The sequence below is a fragment of the Stigmatopora nigra genome, chromosome 3 (genome assembly GCF_051989575.1).
Source record: "Stigmatopora nigra isolate UIUO_SnigA chromosome 3, RoL_Snig_1.1, whole genome shotgun sequence".
Taxonomy (NCBI): domain Eukaryota; kingdom Metazoa; phylum Chordata; class Actinopteri; order Syngnathiformes; family Syngnathidae; genus Stigmatopora; species Stigmatopora nigra.
This window is the reverse complement of record NC_135510.1, coordinates 5138369-5153836: the sequence shown is the minus strand read 5'-3', so window position 1 is coordinate 5153836 and position 15468 is coordinate 5138369. Positions and strand designations below refer to the sequence as shown.

General features: G+C 40.0%; 3 protein-coding genes across 18 annotated transcripts; 2 read left to right on the top strand and 1 right to left on the bottom strand.

The window, feature by feature from the left end:
- The first annotated feature begins 61 nt into the window (after positions 1-61).
- On the top strand, positions 62-11208 carry wdr93 (WD repeat domain 93). 14 transcript variants are annotated; one of them, XM_077714074.1, is made up of 24 exons: positions 62-451; positions 1048-1160; positions 1735-1936; positions 2059-2123; positions 2262-2340; positions 2439-2503; positions 2924-2993; positions 3083-3155; positions 3235-3299; positions 3448-3534; positions 3611-3742; positions 4422-4626; positions 4941-5001; positions 5398-5554; positions 5644-5830; positions 5915-5971; positions 7393-7899; positions 7957-7993; positions 8066-8171; positions 8653-9049; positions 9150-9236; positions 10515-10618; positions 10694-10728; positions 11143-11208. In XM_077714074.1, exons 2-17 carry the CDS (start codon positions 1056-1058, stop codon positions 7418-7420), a joined length of 1638 nt encoding a protein of 545 aa, XP_077570200.1. In that variant the 5' UTR covers positions 62-451; positions 1048-1055; the 3' UTR covers positions 7421-7899; positions 7957-7993; positions 8066-8171; positions 8653-9049; positions 9150-9236; positions 10515-10618; positions 10694-10728; positions 11143-11208. The 14 variants fall into 14 exon arrangements, with proteins under 14 accessions (XP_077570200.1, XP_077570204.1, XP_077570205.1 ...); XM_077714078.1 differs by having other exon boundaries at positions 7393-7613; positions 7709-7899; positions 8653-10618; XM_077714079.1 differs by having other exon boundaries at positions 7393-7675; positions 7802-7899; positions 8653-10618.
- Positions 5220-10602, bottom strand: LOC144194775 (putative gonadotropin-releasing hormone II receptor). The gene is made up of 4 exons (XM_077714085.1): positions 10355-10602; positions 8671-9202; positions 7941-8145; positions 5220-7866 (listed from the first exon to the last, which is right to left on the bottom strand). Exons 2-4 carry the CDS (start codon positions 9172-9174, stop codon positions 7343-7345), a joined length of 1233 nt encoding a protein of 410 aa, XP_077570211.1. The 5' UTR covers positions 9175-9202; positions 10355-10602; the 3' UTR covers positions 5220-7342.
- A 41-nt stretch (positions 11209-11249) lies between the features above and the next one.
- Positions 11250-15423, top strand: ddias (DNA damage-induced apoptosis suppressor). 3 transcript variants are annotated; one of them, XM_077714065.1, is made up of 6 exons: positions 11252-12103; positions 12177-12908; positions 12999-13160; positions 13249-13357; positions 13431-13729; positions 13800-15423. In XM_077714065.1, exons 2-6 carry the CDS (start codon positions 12787-12789, stop codon positions 14800-14802), a joined length of 1695 nt encoding a protein of 564 aa, XP_077570191.1. In that variant the 5' UTR covers positions 11252-12103; positions 12177-12786; the 3' UTR covers positions 14803-15423. The 3 variants fall into 3 exon arrangements, with proteins under 3 accessions (XP_077570192.1, XP_077570191.1, XP_077570190.1); XM_077714066.1 differs by having other exon boundaries at positions 11250-12908; positions 12999-13052; XM_077714064.1 differs by having other exon boundaries at positions 11252-12908.
- The last annotated feature ends 45 nt before the right edge of the window (positions 15424-15468 follow it).

Genomic DNA, 15468 nt, shown 5'->3' with positions numbered 1-15468 from the left:
GGGATGAAACACAGACATGTTTTATTCGTGAGGCAAAAATGTTTTGATGCCAGATCTCCCAACTCAAATGGAACTTCTATACCTTTTAAATGTCATAAGGATTTTTAAGGATGTGTACACCACAGTTCTACCCCAAAATCGAAAGTTTTGGGAGATTGAGGTGTATGGTATCATTCTCAAAAACATTTTTAATCAGTTATTTCAGTGACAAGATACTAAAAACGAACGTAAACGTGTTGTTGTGGATCTGATGTCAAGAACTAACCCATTTTTGGCACCGCCCCTTTCTCATCCCGACAGCATCCCATAATCTCGCCGTTTCCATGGAAGCGTTGTTGTCATGACGTCAGTGACAAGCATGCAACATTTAATTCCGTATGATTGTTTGATAAAGCGTCGCCCCGATACTACAAGCACGTATTTTCAACTCTCTTTTACAAACTACAAATTGGTAAGTTAACGATCGCTTCGTAATTGTTTTAAATTGGCAAGCGTATTAAAATATGTCGTCACTTTTATCCTAAATTAGCAGCATCTAACTTAGCTAGCTACGTTTGCTTACACTAATATTTCAAGTTGTGCATCTTAACTCTTTTTAGTGACTTTTTTGGTCATAATATTAAAACATTTAAATATCAAAAAATATAAAATCTAGCACTCGCATATAGAACTTGTTTATATGATCTAAAATGTTATGTCGATGCATGGAAACAAAATCTGAATTAAGATTATATAATTGTTTTCAATATTTTATCTCTTTAATTTTGAAATATTAATGTTTCATTAAATGAAACAAATTAATACAAATTTTACACAATTAAAGTGACTGAAAACTTCATAGTGTCATTTGGTGCCATTGACAACAATACAAGTCCAATTTCATTTCAGTTTAGAGATCATAATTCAGTGCCATTTACAGCACTGTAATATCCTCTAATAATAAATTGGACGTCCAGTTCCTTGAATGGAAGACAATGCGTTTCGTAAATGTGTGTCGTATAAATGTTGAAGCACTTATTCATTATCTAATGAGTTTGTCTCCATTAGGTTTGTCCATGTATAACCGAAAAGGTTCAACAGAGTCGGAAATGACGTCTGTTGGCAGTGTGAGGACATTCATCAAGAAACCACCAACATTGCACTTGACCAGTATCACAGAGGTATTTTCAAACAACCTAAACTCCTTAAAGTTCTTTTATAATTAAGCAGTGGAGATAATTCAAGAATTGTTAATTTTTTGTGTTTGGAGGGTCCTCAGTGTACGAGAAAAAGCTCTCGATAAGCACTTTGGATGATACTCACTTTGTTCTTTGGGTTTTATCGCTCTATATTTGTGTGCTGTCATTAATTACTGTTTTTATCAAGTGGTGGGATGACTCAAAATCTCACTTTCCTTTGGTCTTGTTATTGTTGTTGTTGAGGACAAATTCCCTACTCCTTTTGTCATGGACATCTCAAAAGGAAAATTTGTGGTTATGTACTATAAAGCTGAGTAACTTAATTGCCTTAGACATTCACTCACTGCCAATCCTCACAGTTGATTGGACCTTTACTAGTCATAAACACATGAGTGGGATGAACATGATTGGACATGCACCTCCATCAATGGCACCCGACGAGTTAATGTGGATTTTTTTGTTGTTGAAAAATGTACACCGAACTGTTTATATTTGTGTCTTTTCAATCACTTCTCAGTTTATAGCCTCTTTCTGTGCATCTTGTGTTATCCTGTAGGTTCCGGAGAACACCAATTGCCTGGCGTGTTCAGATGATGGACTGTACCTGAGCCTCGGTCACTCCAAAGGCTTATCGGTGTGGTCGGCAAATACTCTGAGCTGTGAAGCTGAGTGGCTGCAGGAGAGGATAGAGATTACTTCCATTCACATGGCTTGCATCGGTGGGACTGTCTATCTGCTGGCTACACTTGATGACATGGGTCTGTACTTCATGCATCAGGGATTTTCCTATTATTAGATGATCTCGAGACAGCTCAAATTTGACCAATTGTGCCTCCATATTTCACATCACCAAAATTGCATTTGTGGTCTCTCGCTGCAGGGGTTGCCAGAGTCTTTGTGTATAATGTAGAGGCCATTCAGTGTTTCAGTGTTATTAACATGATGGTGAGTTTTGCAGGGGGAAAAATGATAAGGTCACTGAAAATACACATTGTACAAAATTTGAGGTGTTTCTCTCTCTCTCTCTCTCTCTCTCTCTCTCTCTCTCTCTCTCTCTCTCTCTCTCTCTCTCTCTCGGATCAGGATGATGTTAGCAAGAGGAGTGTTTGCTTGGAGTTTGATTTATGTAAAGGAGGTGAACATGGAGCTCTAATAATGAGGTGTAAGTATGGCGATTGTTTTTAGGTGAACTTTTTCCATTTGGTTCTGAAATTGGCATTCAGCTTGCATTTAAACATTCATTCTATTTTTTCCTATCAGACAACAGTGACATTTGGCTTGAAATATATTATTTTCCCACACAAGACTGGCTGAGAGAGTTAAAGGTAGTATAATGTAGTATTGTAATATATCCTGTAATAAACATTATTTGTCAAATTGTTTAATATATAGGTATAGTCAGACAGTGTGAATGTATATTTTTGTGTATCTTTTTTGTATATTTTCTCACTTTTTATGGTCACACATGAATAAACTGAAATATTTTTAAATGCAAGTTTTATTTAAGGTGCAAATAAGAAAAGATATTCCAAGGAAATTTGCTGTCATGATAAAAAAATGAATTATTATTGGCTAATTGATTTGGAAAGCTAAATTAATTTTGAAAGATTTTTATATTGTACTACAAACAATCATATAGATTTCAACATCTAAATACCATATTTAAATTATGTCTCTTTAAGATTGAAAGGCACAATGCTTGATTTTATGTTACATGTGTTTTTTTTTTGTTTTGTTTTTTGCAGGATCCCAAAATTTCTGCAAACTTGAAATGGTCTGCTTCTGTCCGGGTGAATCGAGTCAATCCATCAACTGGTAGTGTCAAATATTCAACACAATGGACTAGTTTGCAAAGCAAAATCTGAATGAAGACATTTACCCAACTTCCTTTCTTTTATATATAGCAGCAATCACGACAACACTTCCCAATATATTGTCGAACTTTTTAGTTTTGGATGACACAAGTGAGCCAGCCAGGTAGAGTAAACTTTATGTAAAGTTTTCAAATGCAAGAATCTTTGTACTAGTGTGCTGTCTTTTGTTTTTGTTTTTCCAGACACTGCACTCCACACTTTCTTATGCGCTGTGGTCAATCTTATGGAAAAAATAAAGCAAAAACAGGTTTGTCCCCTTTTATTGTTGAATATTCTTTGTAGAAAATTTCAAGCATGTCTAGTTTAATGCTGTTCTAGTTCATATTTTTCATCTGTGAGTTTAAAACATTGATTTCTCATTAATATGCATTTTCAAAATTGGGGTTGTTTTACAGGATCACCTCTTTCTGTCTGTTTTTGGTGGACCGGAAGTCACAATCTACTCTACCTGCTGTTGTCTAAAACGGCAAAGGGCAAACTAGGTCGGGGCGGGACTTGATTTGTTTATACCAAAAGCGTCCATCAGTCACATGTTGAACCTCTTCTGTTTTAGAGCAGATCCAGAACCGACACCGTTGATCCTGTGGCCCAACGCGTCTGAAATCGTGTGCTCAGCTGTCAGTTCGTGCACCCGTTTTATTGCACTTGGCCTCACCAACGGACTGCTGTGTGTTTGGGACAGACTATCGAGTTAGTATCTAAATCATTATCTCATTGGCTGCCATTGACGTTGATAGACAAATCACAGTTGCTTTAAAAATCCACAGTTTCAATATTGACAGGTCAAATCCAGGTCGGTCTACCTGTGTGGAGTTTGCATGTTCACCCCTGGGCCTGTGTGGGTTTTCTCTGGGTACTCCAGTTTCCTCCCAAAGTCCTAAGACATGCATGGTGGGATGATTGGACGCTCTAAATTGCCTTTAGGTATGAGTGCGAGCGTGAATGGTTGTTTGTCTCCTTGTGCCCTGCGATTGGCTAGCTTCCAATTCAGGGTGCCCCCAGCCTTTGGCCCGAAGTCAGCTGGGATAGGCTCCAGCACCCCCCGCGACCCTTGTGAGGATAAAACGGTTCAGAAAATGAGATGACAGTAGCTATGATATATGAAAATAGTTATGTGAACCAGCTGCCTTTAAAAAAAATGAAAATAAAAAGTGCCTACAGCTCTGATATCAGATGCACATTTTAGTATAGCGTGACTGAAAGATATATTTAGCATTTCTCTCAGAGAAACTCAGCCAAAACACTATAATGAGGCTGAGTCATTTCATGCAATGAAAAATGTCTACGCGACTTTATTGTTAATTGTCTTAGACCCTCAATTTAGCGTAGATGAGGTTTGAGTCACACTCCTAATGTTTCTCTCCCGCAGGCTCGCCATTGCCCATTTCAGGAGTATCAACAGACAGCCCCTTCCTCAGGCTGCACTTTGTCGATTATTGGCCTGCGTGCGCCGATAACAGTCAGACGTTAGCCTCAGGTGAAGTCCACCTTGTCACGCTTTGCGAGAGTGGCGCCGTCCATGTCGTGAGCACGGAGCGAGGACTCGCCACCGATACTGAGCAGCTCTCGTCAAGGTTATGCGGTCACTTATTCCCTATAGCACATTACTTTGGAGTTGATGTAATGGTACCTCTACTTACAAAATGAATTGGTTTTGTAACTTGGATTTTGCGGTTTGATGTTTTGTAATTTAGTGTTTAGGAACAATAATTTACATATCAGTGTTTCGTAACTTGAAGCATCTATAAATCGAAGTATTTGTAAGTAGAGGCATACAAGTTTAATTGTTAAAAGGTGCCATGGAATATTTTGGATTATTGGATATTATTTCCACTGTAAGTAATGTTCAAAAAAAGTCCTAATTCTCCATCTCTTATTTCATACACAGGCCAAAAGACAGCAGTGATCTCCCAATTGTAATTGCGTCGGTGCCATTCCTGCAAGGCTTGGTAATGAAACAACTAATTATTAATATTGGCTGCAATTGATGGGGATAGACACCCAACCCATTTCATTGAATTATTCCTGCCAACCCTCCCAGGTAATCACTATCAGTGGCAGTGAATGAGTTAAACTTTATTAGAATTTGACCACCTACGTTATTCACCCTGTGCCAAAACTGTAGGCATATTTAATTCCCCCCAATTGATGAAATCAGTTATGCTACTAAATTAACGTCTTAATGATCAATGTGTGTTACGTGCCGATGAGTGAATAGATAATGAGCCAATGTAACCGCCAAGTCAGCACATGTATTGCCGTCAACTGGAGCCAATGAGTCAAAGCAGCAGAAATGTCTGTTGAAACTCTTGCAATACTTTGTTGTATTCTGGTTCTCGGGGAAGTCTCTGGTGCTGTGCCGCAACGGCAAAATGTTCCTGCACGATGTTGTCAACAAAGCCACCGTGTGCGACTTGTATCTTCCGGCTCATCATGTGCTGGCAAATCCCTGCAATCCCATCTATGCTCTGAATGTCAAACAGCATGTCCTCTTCATATGTGGTACAAGGAAAATTCATCTTTCTTTATCAATCATTCTATGACAAAAGGAAGGTTAAGTATGATGGCTAAGTTTTGCGCATCTTCTCCAGCTGCCGAGGAGCCCTCGCCTAGCAATGAGTCGTCCCAAGATGATCCAAGTCAGTCTCGACTTCTAATGCTACGTTTCGAGGATCACGACGCCACCAGACCCTATGTTCTCTCCCATTCTGAATCTCCATGGCAACAAAAGCCAAACGTGACTGGAGAAGAAGCCTGCAACTTGTATTTCCAACAAAGGTTTGCAGGATTTATCTCTCCGTCATTTACTGTTATTTTCTCATTGTTGAACATGTTCAATATTTGTGTTGTTTTTATTTATAGAGCCCTGTCAATGGAGGAAAGACACAAATCAATAACACAGACATGGAAGCGACTGAGGTTTGCCACCACAATGTAGAAGTGTTAAGGTCCAGTAAGGTTCTCTAATAAATCAGAACTTAGTATTTTGTTGTCTATGTACGGATTGTACAAGTTAACATTCAAATAATTTTTACTGTTATTTTTATGGTGTGATCTTTCACAAATAGAGTGAGAATTTGTCTTAACCCTTTCAGGGACAGTTCAGTTGCTCCACTTAGTCAACATGGATTGGATGTCTAGCCCCATCAATGGCAGACAATAAATGTTAATAAATGCCTTCGAAGCGGGATAAAAGTAAATGATAATTTGTTCAGGAATGGGTTAGAAAAACTACTCCTAGTGGAAATGAATCTGTCAGATTTCATTTCAGACAATAGAGTGGAAAAATGAAAAGTATCCTAATTTCACGACTATAAGGCGCACTGCATTTAAAGGCGCACCGTCAACGAATGACACATTTTAATTTTTTTTCCCCATATATAAAGCACACTGGATTATAAGGCGCCCTGTCTATTTTGGAGAAAATTTAAGACTTAAGTGCGCCTTATAGTTGTGAAAATACGGTACATGGAATTAACTGCAGGTCACATTAATGTTGGAAAAGTTGTGGAAATTATTTCGGTCCGAACAAGTAACAACCTGCCATTTGGGCCAATTAATAGACTTAAACACGTTGGTGTCGCAGTTACAAAGGGTCTGTGTGCTATCGAAAACATAACGTGTCGCACTGTTAATTAAAATGGTTCACAGGGACAGCTTATTCCATTTCGTTGACGCACACATGGCGCACTTGTGAACACGCACTCTGCAGCAGTACGTATAACGCAACGCAGATCTTTTGCATGATGTCAACATTCTTTAAACTAAAAAAAAATCAAATTCAGCATTAGCCAGGCCTCGAGGGGGTCGCTGGCTGGCTTTTTATCAGGACTGACTCATAGGCCAAATGACAAAGACCATCCCCTCATCCATAACAATGCCTCAGCTACAATGAGCATGGCTTTGCCCTAAATTGGACTCAAATCAGGTTTATTGAGGGAAAATATAGCGGAATATATGGTAAGATACAGACCTTATATGTAAAAGTTGAGTCGCATTATTCAAACACAAAGGTCAGGGAGGTTTCATGAAATATTCCTCCATTGGGGGAAATATTTTCATTTGCAAGGGAAATTTATGGTTTATCACGATCTACTATGGCGAGTTTTACTTGGCGAAAGGACAAGAGTAAGAGACACTTTGTACATATACTAATATAACATTTTTCTTCCCCCCATATTTTCAGACCATCATTCAAGTGTTTGAATGGCTTTCCATGTCTTTATGGACTTGAAATGGTTCATAATGTGTACATTTTCCATCTGGAAACGGGAACACGTCCTTCTTTCATTAATTTTCACCTCTGAATGCTATGATGCTATCCAAATCTCTATTTCCAGTTCTCCGCACATTCTCAGGTGTCATTAAGAAGCCACTTCCATTCATCCCGCTATCGTTAGCGTCGTCTCCCATTGGGAACGCATCCTCCTCGAAACCAGAGATCTCCTCCTGTTTCATCGACGCATCGCTGGCGCCAACGGCGAAAGACGTGGTCATCACTGTGTTGGTTTCCGCGTCCATGGCGGCCCGGGAGCCGCGGTGGAACCTGCGGAAGCGAATTGTAAAAAGGCCGTAGATGAGAGGGTCCAGGCAGGCGTTGACCAGGCCGAAGATGAACAGCAGGTGGGTGAGTGAGTGGGAAACCTTCCCTTCCAGGTCATCTGGGAAGAACCAGTACCACAAGCCCAGCAGGTAGTAGGGAGTCCAGCAGATGATGAAGGACAAGACGATCACCACGCTCATTTTTAGGGTCCTCATGCGAGCTCTGGGGATGTTGTTCTTGGAGCAGCGCAAATGTAACTCGGTGGAAGAAACTGGGTGAAGAACAGCGTTTGAGTCATAAATAGGTACTGGTTTTGCCTATTGATAATGTTGGTTTAAAACTCACTCTTATCTTTATTCAGGCGTTTAGAGATCTCCATGAAGATCCGGGTGTAGCAGGTGATCATGATAGCCAAGGGTAGCAGGAACAGGCAAATGAAGGTGAACATGTTGTATGTCGTCTCCTGCCAGTGGCTCCCAAAACTTCCTCGGGTGGTGCACTGTGTGAAGTCCTCGGGACCCTTGATGGTCACGTTGTGGAACAGGAACATCTGAGTCGGAATCATTTGAAGCAGGTGTGTCAAACTTTTTCTTTTTTCGCATGGCCAACTCCCAATTTATCCATTAATGAAGTGATAGCTTTTCTAAGGTGCTCGGACGTTTGGTCGTCGGTCTTTTGGTCGCCGGTCAAATGGTGACAGAGAGTTTACTGTTGAAGCCAGCTCTCAAAATAATATTCATGAAAGCGAGAGTTTAATATCTAAGAGAGAGCATTTAATATCTAAGAAAGAGCATTTAATATCTAAGAGAGAGTTTAATATCTAAGAGAGTTTAATATCTAAGATCGTTTAATATCTAAGATCGTTTAATATCTAAGATCGTTTAATATCTAAGAGAGTTTAATATCTAAGAGTGAGAGTCATATCTAAGAGTTTAATATGTAAGAGAGAGTTCAATATCTAAGTACATTTGACCAGTGACCAAACGTCCAGTCACGTTTTTCTAAGAGTTGAATTTCATGATTAATTCTCACAACTCTGAATTATCTTGTATTCCAGATTTTTTTTTTAGCTGACCTGAGGAACAGACAGCAGGACACTCATGGTCCACGCCGCCGCCAGCATGCACCTGTTCCACTTTCGGGCCTCGTTGATGGCCAACGGGTTGAGAATGGCCGACTGGCGGTCCAGGCTGATCACCACGGTGACAAATGCGCCCGAGTACATGGCCAGAAGCTTGAGGAACATCAGAAACCTGCAGGCCAAGTCACCTGCCAGCCACTGCACCGTTATGTTCCACGCAGCATCCACCGGCATCACCACGAACGTCACGAGGAGGTCGGCCAGCGTCAGGTTGACGATCAGGACCCGGACGTGAGATTTGCGTCTGCCATCTACGTAGGCCGCACGAAGCACGGCGAGGTTGCAGAAGGTCGACAGCCCGCATAGGATGAAGGTAACGATCACCCGGACTTTAGCGGCGGTGGTGAAGGTGGGCAACTCCGGGCACGGCCATGACGCGTTGCAACTGACGTTGCCAACTTGGAACTCGCCAGATACCTGATACGTTCTAGTGGCCATTTTCCAGAGGAAGATGCATTCTGCTCAACTAAACAAAGACAGATACTTTTCATGAAAAAGAGGTACAGTAATCCTTCGATTATCACGGTTAATGTAGACCAGACATGGCCGGGATAAATGAAAAACTGCGAAGTAGGGTCATCCCTACTTCAGTGCTGAGTTATATTAGCTAGTAGAGAAAAGGGGAGTGGCTTCTGCTTTCAAGTTTCAGCATGGATTTCCACATTTTTATGAACTTCCAAAAAAATCTGCAATGTAGTAAAACCGCGAAAGTTGAAGCCGCGATATTTGAGGGATTACTGTACTCCTTTGGCTCAAGACAAACACATAAACTAGGAACCTATGACTGAAGCCTATTAAAATCAAATTTAAACCCCAAAACAACCAGAGGATTTAAGTTAACCCCAAGTTAGATTCTTTGGAATTTGCAAAACAATTTCAAAGGAATTATGAACATCCAGTACCAGATCATGATGCATTTCTGCCTTTAGGGCCTAGGATATGTATAACTAATGGCAAAACACACATTCTAACCACAGGATTTATTCCAGAGCCCCAATAATAACCATGATTAAACTTCACTCCATATTCATGGAGAACTCGTCTATTAGCTTGTGTGCTCACCCTTTGTTTGATCCATAACCTTTTTTTGGTCTTATTTGCATAAAGACAACTCGTGCATTTTGAATAAGGGGCAAGATTTATTTAAAAAATGAAGCAAGAAATGGACAGATATTTAAAAAAACGAATGACTAAACTATTGAGAAAGAGAATTGGGGAAATTAATGAATAGTTTATATTTTTTGGCCAAAATATTAATTAACTACTAAATATGTATAGTATTTGCAGTGTAGTGATAGTAAAAATATATTTAAAAGTGCTTATTAATGGCAATAGATGTTTATTAGGAGGCAGTGACTTTATTAAACTAAATTAAATAGTTCATTAAAGTATTAAAACGCATTTCCCCTATTAACACTGTAAATAATGACCAGATGATGTCAAAATATTGCAACAATATTCCTAACTAAGCCTGAGTACACAAATATACTTCAACAACAAAAACACCATAATTAGTCCTACTAAATCAGCCAACAACTTCATGCATAAATGCATAAATCAAATCTTATCTCAAATCTATTGCATTCCTAATAGGAAATACATGCAAAATTGGACTTACCCGCCGTTTAGAAAGGAGTTTCTGCACATGTCCTGTAAAAATTGCAATAACGCCTGCAGGGAATCAAATGGGGAAAAAAAGCTTTTGTTAATATTGTATATATTCAAAGGCTTTAAAGGAAATATTCAGTCCAGCATGAAGAGCTTCTCTTTGAATGCAGACACGCAGTCTCACTCATCCTCCACACGCAGCCTGTGTGCCAATGAGGGAAGAGCAAAGGTGTGGCCTCACCTCTACTCATCCTCAAATAGAAAAAAAAATGATGTATGAGAATATTACATTGAAAACTAGCCTGTTAATAATGCATAATAAATCATTCCATTTTTGTCTCCTAAACAGGTCATACGAGTGCCACTTAGAGAAGCCCCACATTGGTAAGATTTTCTGTCATATATTTTCTTAAATACTATACATGACAGTACTTTTGTTTATCCATACAAACAGTATCGTCATTTTTAAGTGTATTTTTGTGTTTTTGTTATTGTTTCTCAGCCTTAGGCAAGAGTAAAGTATAATGAGATTTACATGCTTGCCTAAAGTAATAGGCTAACACATCAATGCATGCTGTTTACAGACAGATTTAAATTCATTATAATATTTTAATAAATGTAGTTATTAGGCCAGTCTTTGTTTCTTAAAAGCAGTGTTTTTTTGCCTGCAGCAAATTATTAAAATATGAATATGGACCGCACAAGAACCTTAAATTCACGCAATATTCTGTTGCACTGCTCAAATTTAACACCAGATGGCGCTAAATACTTACACAGTTTTTCTCCATCATATATCAGATGATCGCTGCCAACCCTCCGGTCAAATGAGAGTGGGCGTCTATTGCCGTCAATGACAGCCAATGAGGTAATATTTAAAAATGAGTCAAATGTAAACACCCGATTTGGAGTCTCTGCTTAACCAAAAAAAATGGAAAAAAAATCAAATTGGCTCTTGCAACCTTTGATTATTTTGCTTCTTTTTGGTCACCCTTGTTTTCCAATGTTATGGTCTAATCCTGGCCAGCGGCAATAAGAAACAAAGTGTTGGCTATCACTGTGTAATCTTGCATGCTTCCTTGTTACACCGGATGTTCTTGGCTGGATTAATTCCCCTGGTTGCATTCGGGAACACGCTGACCCCAAACACGTGTTATCTCATGCAGAAGATGGTTCACCTTACCAAATATGTCTGATACTGTTTGAACTGTTCTTTCTGTCTTGTCGTCCTCATAGGGTAGCTTATTGGTTCCTATTGTAGTTTCCTAAAGGTCATGACAGTAGGGACGTAATACATTAAAAGGTTACCCGGTTTTGCAATTAGACATAGAAGATATGGCTTTGCATGGAGATGGCGTCTTTGCTAGTGTTTAGCTAGCTGCCTCACAGGCTGCAGTCATTTTAATTCTTCCATTTTCAAATCTCTAGTAGATTATTATCCAATGAGATTTAAAGCTTTGCGTTAATAATTGGGCATAAAAATCTAGTCTGGTGACAGCTCTCAGGACCAATCCAGTACGCCGGGTCATTAGTTAATTGGTGTGGAAGGGGTTCATGTGTAACATCATCACTTGGCCTTTGGCTACAAGTTGCGTTAGCAGTGCTACCCGGGCGGAACGAAATGATTAAGAGACAGAACAACGTGAACAACCGAGTAAGAGGTAGTATAAGTGACAGGCGAGTAGTACGGTCTGGAAAAACAGGCGATTCAAATGTAAAGATGGGATTTTTGGTGAAGTTCATCATTGTGTGCAGAACTGGGGTAAGGTGATCTTTTTGCTGATGCTTTCCAAATTAGGCCAAAGATAATGAGGATGATTCATTCACTCCCACAGATGTGAAGAAGGGAGCAGTTGTTATTTGTCAGATACCTAAATTAGCGAGAATATAATTAGGCTGTTCTTCTTGTGTTAGTCACTGATGGGATATAGTGGTGCATTTGCCTGATTTGGTAGGTGTGGGGAGAGGGATATCGATTACTTGGCTCCAGCACCCCTCGACCATGATAGGGATAAATTGTGCAGAAATTGAATCAATTAATCATGTGTTACAATCTGTACTTTTCCCAAGCATGATTGAAATGCTGAAATCATGTTTCAATTTGTTTCTATCAATCCAATCTTCAATCTCGAGTGAGTATTTTTCCCTGTTCTATCTTCGTTCAATTCAATGGGTAGTCGCGTTAACGGAAAAATCCTATAGAGGGCGACATGCAAACTTGCACCGAGCAGAACCGCATTCAAGAAGAACACAAGGAAGAAAACTCAAAAATAACATTTAGTATCGGGAGTCATGGTGGGAAATTCAAAAACTCAATTTTTAAATAATTTCCCTTTTTCGCAATTCGGACTTTATTCATGATAAGTCTCTGTAGTAGACTCGATGAACACGTTTAGGGTGTTCAGTCCACGACGATAGCATGATAGACTTTGCGTTAAATTTAAAATGTCGTTCCAACGAGCTCTGGTGGAGTGTACCGTCCTGTCATTACAAGATCCCAACGTGTTTTATCCATGCTGTAAAAACTGCTTCTGCAAAATGGACGAGGAGCCTCTGGACAGGACCAGGTACTAATAGAAGTTACGAAACAGGAGTGTCATTCTCTTAACATATGGTGGGTATTACACGTTGACATGCTTGTGATTATTCTTCCGTAGATTCAAATGTTTCAGATGTGGCTACAGATGTGTGGGAGCACACCTGGAGTACAGGTACCGTCTTTCACTGATGGTGACCAGAGACACCAGCATATTTGAGGTCACCGTTTTTGGCAGCTGTCTTAACCCCTTCTTTGGGATGCCTGCTACTCTGTTTCAAAGGTGAGAACGTGAAAAAGGGTTACTCTTTTATCATATATTTATTTAGTATTTTTCTTTGTGACTTAAGTTTGCGTTTGTGATTTAACAGGTCATTGGAGAAGTCGGGTAGAAAACTGGAAAGATCCCTCCAATCCAAATTACTAATGAGGGCTGTGGAGAATTGTTTTGTCAGCAGACATCTTGTCTTTGGGATTAAGGTGGGTTCTAAACTCTTTATTAAAACAGTAGTGGTCATATTTTCCCATCACATTTTTTTAACATCCATTCCAGGTGACCGATTCACAAAGTTGCCCATGGTCAACCAATTATAAACGGGGTACTTCTGATGGGAATGACATGGCGCAGTTTATTGCAACTCAGCTCATTTTCCCTAAAGTCACCGGCCCGGAAGTCAGCTCTGTCCTTAGCTACTACCAACTCCTCCATCGAGAAGCCATAGAACATCCGCTTGAATCTGCAGATAATTCCACAAGGGTCCTGACGGCCTTGCCATGGATTCCTCAAAATTCACCAGCCGGGAGCTTCAGTAACATCACCCTTTCGCGACTTTTCGCCCACCCTTTGGAAAGGTATTTGTCAATAAACTCAGACAACCAATTGAGCGAGCATCCAATCCAGTGATATTTGTTTTCCCTCTAGATCGCAGCACGGCGACGGCAGCGTCAATCCCACGCCGCCATGGCAACAATCCCTGGGACTTGTGACTTCATCTGGCCAACAGAAAGAGGAAGAAACCCTCACTGCTTCTGATCATCAAAAATCAACTGCCAAAGAGGAAGAACAAAGCACTTTATTTGACACGCCACCATTTTCTCTCTGCTCCCCAGACAGAAATGTGATTCAGACCCCCATCTTAAAGCACTCCATTCCACAGGTCTCCAAATGTCACGACTCCAAACAAGCGGACGATTCACTCGTCTCACGTCCTTTAGTTTGGGACGACATGCCTTTTTCCGAGAGTTTAACCGCATTTTTTAACGAAGGGGATAAATATTTCTACACTACAAACCAATGCGTTCCACCTTGTACCAGTGACAAAAAGGCACCAGGATGGATTTCAGCCAATGGCACGATCATGAGTGCACCAAATGAAGAAATCGAAGGTTACGATTGTTCTTTGGACCTGTTTGGCGTAAACACAACGGGTCCGCGTGAGGACGACGTGAAGCCCACGAGGGTACAAAGGGGCATTGAAAAAGTAGATGCTACCAAAACGCCTGACGCGATTACTCATCAGAATTCTGCGCAGTGGAACTTCATCCCATCCTGTCAATCTACTCCCATTTGTAGGACACGTCCTTCCTCTTCACATTCTTTGCACACCACCCAAAAGAGATTCACGTCAAAAAGACGACTCAAGAAGCAACCGTTTGCAATCCAGCGAAATGTTCTTAATGGGAAAATGACACCTGAACCCAACTGGAGCTTTTGTAATGAGCCTCTTAGCCAATCAGAGGACAACTCTGTCACTGTGCCGCTCCCTTCTGCTGAGCTCAAGGTGGAAAATGATTTCTCTAAAGACAAAATGATGTCTGATGGAGAAACACCGTTTGATAAATCAAAGAATGGCGTGACAACTAATCGATCGCTATTCAAGGAGAAGGAATGTGATTGGTCCAGAGATCTTTTCCTGGACTTGTGACTTCAGCAATGGACACCACAGTTGTTTTTAATGCTCAGTTGACGTGACCAAGTCACAAGATTTTTCGGAAATAATTCAAATTTTAACAATGATTTTTACTCATAAGCACACAGCACTTTTCATCCTATGAAAAGGACATTTTATATTCAAGTTGCAAACAGATTATGGCTATAGATGTCCAATTTTTTTCAAATAAATATGAACTGCTCTGTAACATGACCGTTTGTTGCCAGTCGTCTCCGTTTATATGAATTGGACTTCTATCATTATCTGTGCTTGTAACCAGTGTTTTTTTCTACTTAGGTTTTATGAAGATTGTATTAGTTCATGATTTATTAAATGAGATATAAAATAATAGCAAATGGGTCTAAAAATGTGTACATATATGACCAAAACAGGCCCTAAGTCAACATTTGAATTGCTGTCCTTTAATAACTGCCATGAAGAGAGTTAAAAAGAGAAAAATGTGACAACCAACCCTGTTCTCCCCCAGTGTAATGACAGTGCATTTACTTGTGAAATTTGTAATAATTGACATATCTTTATGGCCTGCAATTGCTTCACTTTATATTTTCGGAACTATGACTACTACTGCATTATTAAAGGCGTGCTCCTAACCAATGGAGGATCTCTGAATGTAACTAAACCGTCACTCCTTCGACACTA

Coding starts and splice junctions, on each gene's coding strand:
- LOC144194775 (XM_077714085.1), bottom strand. CDS start 9,174: ATGGCCACTAGAACGTATCAGGTATCTGGCGAGTTCCAAGTTGGCAAC. Junction 8,146..8,670: donor TCCTGCTGTCTGTTCCTCAG/GTCAGCTAAAAA, acceptor ATTCCGACTCAG/ATGTTCCTGTTCCACAACGT. Junction 7,867..7,940: donor ACGCCTGAATAAAGATAAGA/GTGAGTTTTAAA, acceptor TTCTTCACCCAG/TTTCTTCCACCGAGTTACAT.
- wdr93 (XM_077714078.1), top strand. CDS start 1,056: ATGTATAACCGAAAAGGTTCAACAGAGTCGGAAATGACGTCTGTTGGC. Junction 2,994..3,082: donor TCGAGTCAATCCATCAACTG/GTAGTGTCAAAT, acceptor TTTTATATATAG/CAGCAATCACGACAACACTT. Junction 5,831..5,914: donor AACTTGTATTTCCAACAAAG/GTTTGCAGGATT, acceptor TTTTATTTATAG/AGCCCTGTCAATGGAGGAAA.
- ddias (XM_077714065.1), top strand. CDS start 12,787: ATGTCGTTCCAACGAGCTCTGGTGGAGTGTACCGTCCTGTCATTACAA. Junction 13,161..13,248: donor CCTGCTACTCTGTTTCAAAG/GTGAGAACGTGA, acceptor GTGATTTAACAG/GTCATTGGAGAAGTCGGGTA. Junction 13,730..13,799: donor TTCGCCCACCCTTTGGAAAG/GTATTTGTCAAT, acceptor TTTTCCCTCTAG/ATCGCAGCACGGCGACGGCA.